Source organism: Palaemon carinicauda, chromosome 39, assembly GCF_036898095.1.
Source record: "Palaemon carinicauda isolate YSFRI2023 chromosome 39, ASM3689809v2, whole genome shotgun sequence".
NCBI lineage: Eukaryota > Metazoa > Arthropoda > Malacostraca > Decapoda > Palaemonidae > Palaemon > Palaemon carinicauda.
In genome coordinates, this window is record NC_090763.1 from 63,610,942 (window position 1) to 63,627,719 (window position 16,778).

Sequence of the window (16,778 nt, forward strand, 5' to 3'; positions counted from 1 at the left end):
TGCCGACCAATAGGAAAGCAGGATCTTATGGCGTCAGCTAGCGTCTGAGTAGGGAGATAACCAATGGGTGAGCGGGAGGCTGTAAGTGAGTCTACCCAAGTTCAAAGTCAGGCGGCGCGCGCTTTTTAAAATTACTCTCGGCGAAGAGTTGGGATCTCGTAAGGTTTTCGTATCCTGAAATTTTATCCGTATTCTGGGGCATAAAAATCTTCGAATCACTTTTCGCATCCTGAATTTTTCGTAAGCAGAAACTTTCGTATCCAGAGGTATCACTGTACCTCTTGAATTACAACACTCATGCACATCTCCCTTACCCTTATATAGTGGTACAATACATGGACAAACCCTATCTACTGGTACCATTGACAACACAAAACACATATTAAACAATCTCGCCAACCATTCAAGTACAGTCACACCCCCTTCCTTCAACATCTCAGTTCTCACACCATCCATACCAGATGCTTTTCCTACTCTCGTTTCATCTAGTGCTCTCCTCACTTCATCTATTGTAATCCTTCTCATTCTCATCGCCCATCACTGGCACCTCAACACCTGCAACAGCAATTATATCTGCCTCCCTATTATCCTCGACACTCAGTAAACTTTCAAAATATTCCGCCCATCTTTTCCTTGCCTCCTCTCCTTTTAACAACCTTCCATTTCCATCTTTCACTGTCTCTTCAATTCTTGAGCCAGCCTTCCTTACTCTCTTCACTTCTTTCCAAAACTTCTTCTTATTCTCTTCGGATCCCACTTGAAGCGGAAAAAGGGAAAGAAGGTACAAGGGGGTTTAAGGAACGAACCTGTGTCTCTTGTGCTTGTTACCTGCGGTTATCACTGAGGCTATGCCTTTAAACCGCTTGGAGCGCGGAAACGACGGTACCTATCGAGAACCTGTCCAGGGATCTTCTTGAATAGTCCTTCAAATAGTGAGCCATGAAGGTAGACTGGTTGGCCCAGGTGCCTGCCCTTAGGATCTGGCCCACTGCCATATTCTTCTCGAAAGCCAATGTAGTACTCAGGCCCCTAATGTCATGGGGCCTGGGCTTCCCCGGCAGGGGGATTCCTGCCTTACTGTAGGCCCTGATGATGACCTGCCGCAACCAGAAGGAGATGGTATTCTTCGAGACTGGCTTCTTCACGAGGCCTGTGGAAACAAAAATACTTTTGATCCCGGGCTGGAGTTTTGCTGTCCTTTCCAAGTATTTCCTCACTGCCCTGACGGGGCACAGGCGCAAATCCTTCGCGTCGTCCGACCGGGGGATTGCCGAAATTGAGAAACCTTTAAATCTGGGGTCCCACACGGCAGGGTTCTGGGTCTTAGCTACGAAGGAAGGGACGAACTTGAACGTGACTTCTCGCCAACCTTTAGAGTGAGCCACTTCGTAGGACAGACCATGTATCTCGCCTACCCGTTTAGCTGACGCTAACACCAGCAAGAACACCGTCTTGAGAGTGAGATCCTTGTCCACGATGTCTTTCAGGGGTTCGAACGGGGGTTCGGATAACATTTTCAGGACCCTTGCCACGTCCCATTGTGGCATCTTCACAGCTTGCGGGGGGCATGATTGCTCAAAACTCTTAATGACCATTGAGATATGTCTGGAGTTACCCAGGTCTATGCCTTTCAGGAGAAAAACTTGGCCCAGAGCAGTGCAGACTCCCTTAATGGCTGGGATGGACATGTTGACCACGTCCCTGAGGTAAACTAGGAAGTCCGCTACTTGCGGGATGGAGGCCTTCAGGGGCCTGATGTCCCTAGCGGCGCACCATTTGGTAAAGGTGGCCCACTTAGCCTGGTAGACAGCTGTCGATGACCGTCTCAGGTAGCCCGACATCCTCGTTGCTGTACTCGACGAATAGCCCTTCCCTCCTCAGGAGACGCTCGATAACCTCCACGCATGAAGGCGAAGAGACCGAGGATTCTCGTGGAATCTTTGGAAGTGTGGTTGCCGGAGAAGGTCTGGCCTGTCCGGAAGGGGCCATGGCGGCTGTTGTGCTAACTCCCTTAGGTCCACGAGCCATTCTCTCTCCGGCCACCAGGGCGCTACCAAAGTCATCCATAGGTTGTCCGTCCTTCTTACTCTGTTGAGGACCTGCCTGAGCATCCCGAAGTGGGGAAAAGCGTACACGTCGAGATTGTCCCAAGGATGTTGGAAGGCGTCCTCGAACGCCGCTTTTGGGTCTGGTACAGAACAGAACACGGGGAGCTGCATGTTCAGCCTTGTTGCGAAGAGGTCCATCACCGGAGAACCCCATTTCTGAATGACAGTCCTGGCTACTTCCGGGTGCAGAGACCATTCGGACGCTACCACTTGCCCCATCCTGCTGAGGTCGTCGGCGAGGACGTTCCTTTTCCTTGGAATGAACCTTGCTGAGATTCTGATCTGCTCCACTTCAGCCCATTCCAGAAGTTGTAACGTGAGGACGCACAGCTCCTTCGACCTTAGGCCTCCGTTTCTTTATGTAAGCTACTACCGTGGCGTTGTCGCACATCAGCGCCACGGTGTTTCCTTGGAGTAGGTGTACGAACTCATGGCACGCTCTTTGTACTGCCCTCATCTCTAGTACGTTTATGTGCTGGGTCTTCTCTAGGGCTGTCCAGTTCCCTCTTGCTGATTTCCCTATGAGATGGGCACCCCACCCCTCCTTCGATGCGTCCGTGAACAGAAGCATCTCCGGAGGGTCGGCTGCAAAGGGCATCCCTTTGAGGGTGTTCGTCCTGCAGCTCCAACATTCTAGGACCCGTTTCGTCTTCGGGAACACCGGGACCACTCTGTGGGGGGAATCCGTTTGGTTCCATCTTTCCTTTAGGTTCCATTGGACCTCCCTGAGCTTTAGCCTGCCCTGGGGGACCAGTTTCTCCAACGACACAAGGTGGCCTATCAGTCTCTGCCAGTCCTTCGCTCTCCTGGGTTGGTCCGTCAGGAAGGGGCGGAGGACCTGGTCCAAGTTGTCCAGCCTGTCAGCGGAGGGGAAGGCTTTCACTAACCGGGAATCCAGAACCATTCCGAGGTAGGTCGTCCTGGTGGAGGGTATCATTTGGGACTTCTTTAGGTTGATGGTGATCCCCAGAACGTTGCAGAACCGCAGCAACATCGCGCCTTGCTCCTTCAGTACTTCCTCTGAGGCTGAAAGTAACAACCAGTTGTCCAGGTAACGAATCAGGCGAATGCCCTGTTCGTGTGCCCAGACTGAGACCGTTGTGAAGACCCTTGTGAAGACCTGGGGGGCAGTGGACAGCCCGAAGCAGAGGGTCTTGAACTGCAACGTTTGGCTCTCCCATTTTACCCGTAGTTACTTCCTGCTGGAGGGATGAACCGGGATTTGGAAATAAGCATCCTTGAGATCTACTGACATCATGAAGTCCCCTTCTCTCAAGGATGTCAAGACTGATTTCGGAGTGTCCATTTTGAAGTCGGTCTTGCAGACGAACTTGTTGAAGGCTGAGAAGTCTATGACCGGTCTCCATCCTCCTGTCGCTTTCTCCACCAGGAATAGCCTGCTATAGAACCCCGGACCTGGGTCCTGGACAGGTTCCATTGCCCCTTTTGCCAACATCGCTGAGACCTCTCCCTGCAGAGCTGTCTGTTTCAAGGGATCCTAGGGGGCTAGCCACTCCGCCTGCTGGTCTGGCATCAGAGGTGGGTCCACTAGGAAGGGCAACCTGTGCCCTTCCTTCAGTACTGTCACGGTCCACGGGTCTGCTCCGTGTTCTTCCCATGCTTGCCAAGAACATTTGAGGCATCCCCCCACCTGAGGCTTCGGCAGGAGTAGGGGGCCTCCCTCCCTATCTTCTCCTTGAGGAGCGGCCTGAACACCCTCTTCTGGACGCCGCGAACGACGGCCTATAGGCGGCTTGGGTCGAGGCTGATCCCCTACGGCAGGGCTGAGACGACTGGGACCAGGTTGTAGCCGAGTTGTCTCTCCTAGGCTGGCTAGGAGCGGGCCGAGGAGGGCGAGGCGCGTCGACGGAGGACCTTCTGTACGCCGTCCTTCTGACCGGGTGGGGCCTGGTCTCGTACGGTCCCTTCAGCCTTCGAACTCTCTCCATCGACTCCTCCGCTGCCTTCGGGGGAAAGATCGCGTCGTCCCACAGGGTCAGGTTCCTCAGAGACCTGGCCTCTCTGTCCGGAAGCCTCCTAGTCAGCTTGCTTAAGACGGTGTCCCTCCTCCGTAGGACCCAATTGGCGGCCAGGGCTAGCGACTGGTAGGATAGGAATTTCAGGGCCTTACCTCCCGAACTGATAAGTTCCTTAAGTAAGGCCTGGGTTTCCGGTATGGTCAGGTCGTAGGATGACTGTACGCCCACCAGTCCAGCCAAGCGGAGACGTTGACTAGGTCCTTCAAGATCTCCTCCATCATGACCGCCTCCGAAGGAGAGAAGCAGATCGGAGCCGTGGACGCCCTTTCTTCTGAGGCTCCCTGCCCCAACACGGTGAGTGCTGGCTCCAGTGCACAGGCGCCCGCTCGCTGTCCCTCTGGGAGGTAGAACTTGCTCTGGGACTTCAGGCCCTGGAGCAGCTTGGAGGCGCTCTGGTTCTTGGGCGCCTCGGCGTGGTTGGCCACGATCCTACCACGTGGGCTCTTCTCAACTTAACGTCCCTCGCTAAAGGAAGAGCCAAGGAGGGGCGTCCACTATCCTGTTGAGGCTGGAACGCCATGCATCTTCGGAGGAGTGTTCCAGCACGTCCAGTCTGTGGTGGCTTCTGATGAGGCCTATCACCCTCCGATAGGCCGATACCTCCGCTGCCGACCCCTCTCCATGGTCGTCGAGATCCTCCGACGGGCGCGCTGACACATGTGACGGGGGTACTCCGACGGGGGACCTCGCACATGGAGAAGTCCTGGACTGACGTCCTCGCAGGAGTTCACGTTGAAGGACGGGCATCGCCGTCGGGACGGGGGCTGCCGTCCTGGGTCCATCATCTCTTCCGGAGGTTCTCGTATCTGCGGGCCTGCCCGTCGAGGAAAGCCGAGGGCCGCGCTCGTGACGAACTAGGTGGCCTTTGGAGGTCAGGACTCGGCTGCCACACCGTAGGGGCGACTCTCTCCTCTGGGCAGATGGAGCCAGAATCTTCGCGGTCTTACGCCTGTCGACTGGAACCTGCCATGATGAGTCCCTCCGTCGGGTGCCACTGCTGCCTGAGGAGTATCTATCCGGGGAGCTCGTCCTCGGATGCCAACTTAAAGGGCCCGGCGCCGCAGCTAGCTCCAGCAGCCTGTCGCGGTGAACCATCACCCACTCACCGTCCGGGGAGGCCCTTTCCTTCCACTTCCTCATGGGGGATCCTGGGCGCCGACTCTCGTGGCGCGACCTCGAGCGGGAGCGAGAGCGCGACATCTTCTTGCAGGACTTCTCCCTTCGTCTCCTGAGCTTCCTCAGTACCTCGTCCTCCAAAGAGCAGGAAAGCTCCTCCACAGAGGAGACCGACGACTTATAGGCCCTCTTCGAAGACCTCGCCTCCCTCGCTGGTGTAGGAGGATTCCTGTGACGCTCCGTGGAAGACAACGCCTGCAAAAACACCTCTGGGAAAACAGCCGACGGCTCTGGGGGGGAGCGAGGAGGCTCTCCCGTGGGAGACCAGGTCCCGAAGTCTTCCTCCATCCTCATCGGAGACCTGAAGGGCGTCTTAGGGGGAACCCACGCAGTGGGGTCTGACGGCGGGGAAAGCTCCTTCTCGACGTCGCCCTCGGCTGCTGAACCGCCTGAAAAACACGCCCAAGAGGCTGGAGAAGAATTAGTAACATTTTTCCCCCACATCGGGTCATCTGAGGAGACGTGACCTGCTGGCACCAGGCCACCGTCTCCCGAAAACACTCCCGCCCCTCCCTCAGGTCCCTCACTCGCCTGGAACGACGCCACAACACCACTGTCTCGAAGGTCAGACTCTTGGGGAAGGGCCGCGGGCCTCTTCCCCGCAACGGACTTACCTCGTCCCCTACTCTGGGTAGGGGAGGTTGGAAGAGAAGCTCGGACCGACAAGACGCCCGGCGAAGCAAGGGAGGAAGGGACGCTCGGCTTCTTAGGCGACTTCTTCGTCGCCTTCTTCTTTTTGGTGCTATACTGCACCCACTGCACCTCATTCCACGACTCGCACTCCGGACACGTGGCGGAAAGGGAACACACGCTGCCCCTGCACAAGGAACACAGAGTGCGGGTCAACTTCAGGTTTCGTGAGGAACGCTCCACACGATTTGCCGGCCATAGGCCCAGGACAACGGCGAGGATGCTCCATGATGTTTGAGAAGCACTACGAGACACAAGCACGCACAGGGAAAGCACAAAGAGAAAGCACAATGGGACCACGTGGGTACCGCATGAGACACAAAGGGTCGGGGACACACAAAGTCACACTGGGATTAGGAGAGCGGCGAGATGATATCGCGACGCGACCAGAGAACTTACCTGAGCAGGCATGCTCTCTGACCCGGGGTTAGCCTCAGGGCGCGTATCACTCCGCCTGAGGTTACCCCTCAAAGAAAATGGGTTTAGGGTAAACTACACAAAACTCTGGTCGGATGGGAGGAGATCCCAGATACTCCTAAGAAAGTAGTTCGAGGTAAGTACTTCGTGTTGGAACAACTCTCATTTATAGTTGATGCCGACTGATTTACTGTAGCATACAATTCAGTATATTAAAAATAGGATACAAGTACAGGTATAAAGAAAAATCTCAAAACTATGGACTTTATTACTTGGTAGAATGTAATAAAAATACTGTGTGAGGGCTTGAAATCATTATGCATCCCATTTTGTCCCGAAGCGAGCAAAAAGTTTGCATTTGTGTTCTAGATTTAAGAAAAACTAAAAAAATATCTGTAATAGTTTTAAAGGATAGAATATCATTAAAGAGCTCTAAAATACAGCTCAACATCAAAAAGACATACAGCTGTTTATCTCAAAGCATAAAACACTTCACTCAAAAGTATGAAAATTATTTTAAAATGTTCCTTTTCCATGTACAAATAACTACTTCAGTAAAATGTTGTGCAAACTATAATGTTACGTACAGTATTAAATATACAACATATAAATATGGCAGACAGATAACAGAAAGTCCTGCATTGAGTAGATCTATTACAAATCGTACGATGAAGGTTGATAAAGTTCACTCAGTTGTCGATACACATACGATGGAGCAATTCCTCGACTGAAAATAAGAAAAATATTTTTGCGAGTAATGATAAATATCTTCTTGTAAACTTGTTGCTATAGATAATGCTTACACTTCTTAAAACTTAGTAGACAAAAGTAGTTTTGCACTAATGAATATAACAATTCTTAGTGCAACACGTTATATGCAAGAATGACAGTTGAATCAGTGGAACTTCAAATGTTCAAACGTGCAGCAAATGTCTTTTATATTGAACAGGCTGACATGTCTCTTTCCATAGTTTATATATGGAAGATCTATTTTAATGTTGTTACCATTTTAAAAACATTTTATTTTAATTGTTCATAACTTCTCTTGCAGTTTATTTCCCTTCCTCACTGGGCTATTTTTCCCTGTTGGAGCTCTTGGGTTTAAAGCATCCTTGCTTTCCAACTAGGGTTGCAGCTTAGCTAGTAATAATAATAATAATAATAATAATAATAATAATACAAAACATATGGAATTTAACCCTGCAGTTTATTCAACATTTAGTTAAAAAAAACTGTAATCCTTTATCAATACAATAACATACATTATGTGCTGAGAAATAGATCATAATGCTTTTGGAATTTTATCCAGAAAGCTAATGTCAAACCAGATTATATTACAATAAAGAGAGCTAATTTGACTTGCATGAAAAAACGGGAGATACTGACATCGAGAAAAAGACTGGTTTACCATTTTTTCTAACTATTTCAGATCTGAATTATTACCACTTCTATTCTCAATGCAATTTTTATGGTTAGAACTGCAGATGAAATAAGGAAATAAACAAAAACAACTTAGAATCAGAATTTCTTTCTCATGCAAATTCATGGTATTTTACTAAATATGTTATTTTCATTAGTAAAATAAATTTTTGAATATACTTACCCGGTGATCATATAGCTGTCAGCTCTGCTGCCCGACAGAAAAACCTAAGGACAAAATACGCCAGCGATCGCTATACAGGTGGGGGTGTACATCAACAGCGCCATCTGTCGAGCAGGTACTCAAGTACTCCATGTCAACACAGAACCAATTTTCTCCTCTGCCCACTGGGTCTCTATTGGGGAGGAAGGGAGGGTCCTTTAATTTATGATCACCGGGTAAGTATATTCAAAAATTTATTTTACTAATGAAAATAACATTTTTCAATATTAAACTTAGCCGGTGATCATATAGCTGATTCACACCCAGGAGGGTGGGTAGAGACCAGCATTATGTGTTACATTAAGAGCTAAGTATTTTGTATTCCATTTTAGCAGTTATTCAAAATAACAAACATAAAATCAATAAGTACCTGGTAAGGAAGTCGACTTGAACAATTACTCTGCCTTTTTAAGTACGTCTTCCTTACTGAGCCTCGCGATCCTCATAGGATGCTGAGCGACTCCTAGGAGCTGAAGTATGAAGGGTTGCAACCCATACTAAAGGACCTCATCAAAACCTCTAATCTAGGCGCTTCTCAAGAAATGACTTTGACCACCCGCCAAATCAAGTAGGATGCGAAAGGCTTCTTAGCCTTCCGGACAACCCAAAAACAAAAATAAAACATTTCAAGAGAAAGATTAAAAAGGTTATGGAATTAGGGAATTGTAGTGGTTGAGCCCTCACCCACTACTGCACTCGTTGCTACGAATGGTCCCAGAGTGTAGCAGTTCTCGTAAAGAGACTGGACATTCTTAAGATAAAAAGACGCGAACACTGATTTGCTTTTCCAATAGGTTGCGTCGATTATACTTTGCAGAGATCTATTTTGTTTAAAGGCCACTGAAGTTGCGACAGCTCTAACTTCGTGTGTCCTTGCCTTCAGCAAAGCTTGGTCTTCCTCATTCAGATGGGAATGAGCCTCTCGTAATAACAGTCTGATAAAATAGGATAAAGCATTCTTTGACATAGGCAAAGATGGATTCTTAACTGAACACCATAAAGCTTCAGACGGGCCTCGTAAAGGTTTTTAAATAGAACTTAAGAGCTCTTACAGGACATAAGACTCTTTCTAGTTCATTTCCAACCATGCGATAAGTTTGGAATATCGAACGATATTGGTCAAGGCCGAGAAGGCAGCTCGTGTTTGGCTAGAAAACCAAGTTGTAGAACATGTAGCCGTTTCGGATGAGAATCCGATGTTCTTGCTGAAGGCATGAATCTCACTGACTCTTTTAGCTGTGGCTAAGCATATCAGGAAAAGAGTCTTTAAGGTGAGATCTTTCAGGGAGGCTGATTGTTGCGGTTCGAACCTGTCTGACATAAGGAATCTTAGTACCACGTCTAAATTCCAACCAGGTGTAACCAAACGACGCTCCTTCGTGGTCTCAAAAGACTTAAGGAGGTCCTGTAGATCTTTATTGTTGGAAAGATCTAAGCCTCTGTGACGGAAGACTGATGCCAACATGCTTCTGTAACCCTTGATAGTGGGAGCTGAAAGAGATCGTTCTTTCCTCAGATATAAGAGAAAGTCAGCTATTTGAGTTACAGAGGTACTGGTCGAGGATACGGATACTGACTTGCACCAGTTTCGGAAGATTTCCCACTTCGATTGGTAGACTCTAAGGGTGGATGTTCTCCTTGCTCTAGCAATCGCTCTGGCTGCCTCCTTCGAAAAGTCTCTAGCTCTCGAGAGTCTTTCGATAGTCTGAAGGCAGTCAGACGAAGAGCGTGGAGGCCTTGGTGTACCTTCTTTACGCGTGGCTGACGTAGAAGGTCCACCCTTAGGGGAAGAGTTCTGGGAACGTCTACTAGCCATCGAAGTACCTCGGTGAGCCATTCTCTCGCGGGCCAGAGGGAAGCAACTAGCGTCAACCTTGTCCCTTCGTGAGAGGCGAACTTCTGCAGTACCTTGTTGACAATCTTGAACGGAGGGAATGCATATAGATCTAGATGTGACCAATCTAGTAGAAAGGCATCTATATGAACTGCTGCTGGGTCCGGGATTGGTGAGCAAAATATTGGGAGCCTCTTGGTCATCGAGGTTGCGAAGAGATCTATGGTTGGTTGGCCCCAGGTGGCCCAAAGTCTCTTGCATACATCCTTGTGGAGGGTCCATTCTGTTGGAATTATTTGTCCCTTCCGACTGAGACAATCTGCCATGACATTCAAGTTGCCTTGGATGAACCTCGTTACTATTGAAATGTCTAGACCTTTTGACCAGGTGAGGAGGTCCCTTGCGATCTCGTACAATGTCAGAGAGTAGGTCCCTCCTTGCTTGGAGATGTACGCCAAAGCCGTGGTGTTGTCCGAGTTCACCTCCACCACTTTGCTTTGAAGGAGAGACCTGAAGCTTTTCCAGGTCAGACAAACTGCCAGTAGCTCCTTGCAGTTGAAATGCATTGTCCTTTGACTCGAGTTCCATAATCCCGAGCATTCCCTACCGTCTAATGTCGCACCCCAGCCTACGTCCGATGCGTCCGAGAAGAGAACGTGGTTGGTAGTCTGAACAGTCAGGGGAAGACCCTCTCTGAGGTTAATATAGTCCTTTCACCAAGTCAGACAAGACTTTAACTTTCCGGAAACCGGGATCGAGACCGCTTCTAGCGTCTTGTCCTTTTTCCAGTGAAAAGCTAGATGGTATAGAAGAGGACGGAGGTGTAGTCTTCCTAGTGACACAAATTGATCCACGGATGACAGTGTCCCTACCAGACTCATCCACAGCCTGACTGGGCAGCGTTCCTTCTTCAGCATCTTCTGGATGGATAGCAGGGCTGGGGGCTGATCGTCTTGTTCAGCAACGTCCTCATCAGAGGGTTCCTCATCCGAAACTGATGAGGAAACGGCAACGGAGTGGGCAACGTCTGACTCGCTGAATCCGGTCGCACTGGTGGATGCGTGACGGAGCCGGACGCAATATCATGGCACTGCTGCACAGTCTGTGAACTGTCAACAACCATGGGTGCGCGAGGAAGTACAGCGTCAACCCGAAACTGTCTAGACTGCTGGGTTGTGCAGTCAACACCCTACCGGGTTGCTGAGGTTGACGCACTGCGTCACAACAAGTCACCTCTGCTGGTTGTTGAACGTCTTCCTAGTGACACACTGAACGTCAACAACCACCTCCGAGCGTCGCTTAACATCAACGTGCGACTGGCAACCCACACTGGGTCGCATCGGTGGAGGAACCACCTCAACTGGTAGACGCGAGTAGGATACCTCAGCGCAACAGGGCGCACAACCAACCGGTTGGAAGGTTGTTGGCCAGAAGGTTCTTCTCCGCATTTAAGTCCTCTATCAAGGACACAAGCTTGGACTGCATGTCTTGCAGCAAAGCCCATTAAGGGTCTACGGGAGCAGGTGTGGCAACAGACGGGGTTAGCGACTGAGGCGGAACCATTTACCATCCCTGGAAGCCTTGTTATGTGTGACATAATAGTACAGCAAAACTTCAAAGGCTCGACAAAAGCTGAGAAGTTGACCTGTAAACAACTTGGAGCGTCTCCTGGCTAGGCGCCAGGGCGAGTCTACCAGAATTGAGAAATCTATTTGGGCAGAGGCATGAACTTCCAAGCCGAGAACTTTTCTCGTGTCCTATCAGACTCTCGCTCTATAAGCCAGTTTAAAAGAAGGGAAATCAAAGGCTGTATCCCTAAAACTCCTCCTGGTGCAAAAACCAGTCGCCTAGCCAACGTAACGCTCTCTAGGAGAGCGAGAGAGCACTAGCTTAACAACAACGGCTTCGAAGTAGCTAGGCCTAGTGTAAGTTCTGACGTTTAGGCGAACGAGGAGCAGCAGTTACAAGATCCGGACGAAGATCCTTAAAAAAATCATCATGATTTAATTAAAGACCATAGGAGGCTAAGCAGCTTAAGGCTCCTCTCCAAATGACAGAGTCCTCAAAGGAATATCAGTAGGAGGGAGAACAGCACTTTCTCATCTACAGGAACCTTGTCCGATAAAAGCTAGGTTATCTCAGTGAGTCTCTCACTGGTGCATTAGTAGCAGACCAGAAGGCAATGTCATGTAACTGCTTGACAGTCTGTGAACTGTCAACAACTGAACTGTCAACCACAACAGGTGCGTGAGGACATACAGCACTGGTGCATTAGTAGCAGACCAGAAGGCAACGTCATGTAACTGCTTGATAGACTGTGAACTGTCAACAACTGAACTGTCAACCACAACAGGAGCGTGAGGACATACAGTGTTCACTCGAGACTGCTTTGACTGTCTATACTGAGCAGTCAAAACAACTCTAGAATGCGGAGGTTGACGTACAGCGTCAAAACAAAGCAACTTAACTCCACCCTCCTGTTGTTGTGGTAACTCGCGAACGTCAACGGAGGGTAGCGTGCGTCTGTGAACGTCAACGTGCGGCTGGCAGGGTACACTGCGCATGGGTGGTGGAACTCTCACAGGCGGAGTGCGGGAGCAGGTAGCGTCAGCGTCTACTGTACGCACAACCTTGGTTGGTTGTAGGCTAACGGGTGCAGCGTCAACCTTCTCCGCACGATACTCCTGCATAAAAGATGCTAACTGTGTCTGCATAGACTGTAGCAAAGACCACTTAGGGTCTACAGTAGCAGGTGCGGCAGCAGACGGTGTTACTGCCTGTTGCGGTACCGCTTTGCCTCTCTTAGGAGGTGAGCAGTCGTCGGAAGACTGCAGGGAGTCCGAACTGACCCAGTGGCTACAACTGGGCCGTTGGACTTGCGCGGAAGGGACCGACTTGCGCTTAATAAGCTGCGAGACCTTGGTCCATGGTTTCTTACGAGAAACCTCTTCCGCAGACGAGAAGTAAATGGGCTCTCTCGTCTTTGTGTGGGTGGGGCGATCTTGGGTAGATACGCCCGAAACCACGGAGGGAAACGTCTGTTCGTTGATCAAGGCCTGACGAACCCATAAGTCGTTCGACATTACTTCTCCCCTGGGCTTGGGAGCTTGCAAGAGGTCCCGGACTAGGTGAACGACAGGCACGAACAGACGAACCCTCGGACGCAACACTGTAACACTTTGCGCATATCACTTTATCACTTCGATTTTCTGTTTTGCCCTTATTTCACTGAAATCGAAACTTTTACTGATTTCTACCTGAAACACGCAATTCTACCCTTCATTAAAAGGTAGTAATTGCGAAAACAGTCGTATAATGCAGCTCATTAATACTAGCAAAAACAGAAAACATATAAAGATAAAGAATTCAGTGGCTGGGAAAGAGACTAAACACTAGTTCAATTAAACTACGTTTACAATCTCTCACCGCACATAGCCTGGGGACAAGAATAAAACCCTAGAAACGTTTTACCTTCTTCCCCGTACAGCGACTAGGGAGGAGAGTGACACGAGAACAACATTACCCGCTTGAACGGAACGTTTTTTCTCCTCTCTCTCCCTCCGTCTCTATCTCTCTCTCTCTTTCTCTTTTGATTTTGCACCTGAGAGAAGAGCCCAATTATATATCGTCAAAAAAACATGTTATATGGCTAAAGGAAAAAACTGAAAGGTTTTCCAAATAAAAAGTTCCTTTAATTTAGAATTTAAACCATTTAAGTTAAGAAAGAATGAACGAAACGTCAGAATCGATTTACTCTTACTGCAAAGTGAAACCGTGATACTCTCTCTCTCTCTATCGTAACGATAGAGCGCATGTTGAACGTCCTGAACGTCAACAACTGCGTAGTCTAAAAAAACTAAACGTTAGTTCATCTTTGAAAACAGTACGAAGACTATCAAAGAAATTCTTTCATAAAACATTAAATTTAAAAAGTTTTAAATTCTTTAAAGGCTAAATACGATAAAACGGGCTCAACGTTGATTAACTTCGGTTCCAAGTTAGGACCGCCTACTATCAGGAAAGGTCGCAAATAAACAAAACATAAAAATTTCTTTTTATATGTTTATAATAAATGGAAAGTTAATCGAAGAGGCCTAATAAAGGCGGAGAGATATAAAATATATAGATCTATAACGTGTTAAGCAAAATTACTAAAAACCTAAACACACTTCCGTCTAAGGGAAGGGTCGGCCATTTAAAAGTGAAAGAGAGTCCATACTCTCTTAGTCACCATAATTAAATCTATCCAAAACGAGTTCAAGTTTTGAGATGAAGATAAAACCCCTGCATAGCGAAAGCTCAAAACTAGAATAGTGTACTTCACCAAATAGTTGTGAAAACAAATCCAGTTAGTAACAGCGTATTTTAGTAGGTCTTGCCAGTGGCACGACAGAGAGAAAATTGGTTCTGTGTTGACATGGAGTACTTGAGTACCTGCTCGACAGATGGCGCTGTTGATGTACACCCCCCCCTGTATAGCGATCGCTGGCGTATTTTGTCCTTAGGTTTTTCTGTCGGGCAGCAGAGCTGACAGCTATATGATCACCGGCTAAGTTTAATATTGAAAAATATTGTACATATCACTCCTCAAAATAACAACACAGCCAGGTTTCCATAACAGTATTATCATTGCAAGGACACTATAAAAATAACTTTACATGTCAATAACACAAATGGCTATTTTAAAATGCAATATGTGACAAACTTAATTTTGCTAAGGGTAGGACCTGAACCAAATCTAAATCTTTCTTCAAATTTAAAAAAAATTATACTTTCTAGCAACATAAATATGAAATGTTAAGGGAGTAGTAAAAAATAGAGGGTTGGGCATGCATGTAAAGAATTCTGTATGAGAAAGTGATTGTACCAACTCTGATGTCGTGGGGAATGAAAGTGACGGAGAGACAGAAATTGAATGCGTTTGAGATGAAGTGTCTAAGGTGTATGGCTGGTGTATCTCGAGTAGATAGGGTTAGGAACGAAGTAGTAAGGGTGAGAAAAGGTGTAAGAAATGAGTTAGCAGCTAGAGTGGATATGAATGTGTTGAGGTGGTTTGGCCATGTTAAGAGAATGGAAAATGGCTGTCTGCTAAAGAAGGTGATGAATACAAGAGATGATGGGAGAAGTACAAGAGGAAGGCCAAGGTTTGGGTGGATGGATGGAGTGAAGGAAGCTCTGGGTGATAGGGGGATAGATGTGAGAGAGACAAGAGAGCGTGCTAGAAATAGGAATGAATGGCGAGCGATAGTGACGCAGTTCCGGTAAGCCCTGCTGCTTCCTCCGGTGCCTTGGATGACCACGGAGGTAGCAGCAGTAGGGGATTCAGCGTTATGAAGCTTCATCTGTGGTGGATAACGGGGGAGGGTGGGCTGTGGCACCCTAACAGTACCAGCTGAACTCAGTAGAGTCCCTTGTCAGGCTGGGAGGAGCGTAGAGAGGAGAGGTCCCCTTTGGTGTTTCATTTGTTTGATGTCGGCTACCCCCCAAAATTGGGGGAAGTGCCTTGGTATATGTATGTATGTACTATGCAAATACAGTAGTGAAAACTATCATAAAAGCAAATACTACAGAACCATCGTAAAAAGAATAAGAAACTGGGCTACTTACTTATTTGTGATGAAACTTGTTACATTTTCTGGAGGGACATAATCAAACTGAGCTGACACAACATTAACGGATGGCGGTAAGTTGACGTCCTTTGGGAGAATCAATGTTCCACTTCCGTAATGGTTTACCTCTTCATAGGCAATGGGGCTGAACTTGTACGTTGGTGTACAAACATAAAGCTGACAACAAATAAAATCGTAAGTTCATAAGAAGTTTTAAGACAAGTTATATATGTACTATAAAATATAGATCACATTAATCTTTGTGAATACAGCTACATTAGTTGATATTGTAAATATGTTTCATATAAATACAGTACTCCATTTCATAAGTAAACTATTAAATGTATGAACCCCAACAATCCCAACCATAACTTGAAAAAATCTGGTTTTATTTTACACTTTTTAATGTTCCTTACCACAGTAACATATTTTATATACTTAGTCTGCTGTTGGAAGATACAGCATGAAACTCAAAACTAAAGAAATTAAATCTATATGCATTGCAATAAGGAAATTATATCATTAGAATTTCCAAACCCAACACTAACATTTTATGACCTGATGAACAATACAACATGTGCAATGCGTACAATTTCATTTTTTAATATTACTGTAATGTATACTGCAATCAAATGATGCAGTGATATTACATAAATATTTCTCAAAGAGAAAGGTAAAACCCCAAGCTTTTAATGACGGCAAAATATTAATTTTTTGGTAAATATAGGAAACAAAATCCAGTTATTCTAACTTACTGGTACAGAATAAAATCTTGCAGCTGAGGCTAAGGGTGCAGCCCCGACAAATGTCTTGATTCCTCCATTACTAAGAACGGTCTTGGTGCCAATAATAACCTTATTTACTCGGGACATCATGGAAAATACTGCACAGTCTTGGATAAGTGTAGTTTGAATGCCAACTGAGCAGAGGGCCTTGGCCATCTTGTGACCCTGTTAACATGAAAAATAAAAATAGGGGAATAAGATGTCATATCCTTTTATATTAAATATGTACCTAAACTGATACTTTAAAAATACTTATAGATAACAAGTAATTGACAATACAGTACAGTATTAGATGAATGAAAGCCAATGACAAGAATAGGACTGACGTAATAATTATCATATCTTTATTATTGAAGAAAAGTTTAATTAGATAACTGGGTCCTACATTTACATCACTCATGCCCTAACCAGGAAAAAAATTATATTACTAAAACACACTTTCTTCATCATAACCACATCAATCACGTGTACTGTATAT

At 47.0% G+C, this 16,778-nt stretch overlaps 1 protein-coding gene across 1 annotated transcript in view; it reads right to left on the reverse strand.

Annotated features, from left to right (window-relative positions):
* Positions 1–6,680: 6,680 nt before the first annotated feature.
* The window catches only part of eIF2Bbeta (eukaryotic translation initiation factor 2B subunit beta), a 109,784-nt gene continuing 99,686 nt past the window's right edge, over positions 6,681–16,778 (reverse strand). Inside the window, exons 6-8 of the mRNA XM_068362421.1 lie at positions 16,271–16,465; positions 15,514–15,692; positions 6,681–7,157 (exon numbers count right to left, since the gene is read on the reverse strand). Coding sequence (XP_068218522.1) covers positions 7,085–7,157; positions 15,514–15,692; positions 16,271–16,465 — 447 coding nt within the window. The 3' untranslated portion in view covers positions 6,681–7,084. The remainder of the gene's footprint in view (positions 7,158–15,513; positions 15,693–16,270; positions 16,466–16,778) is intronic.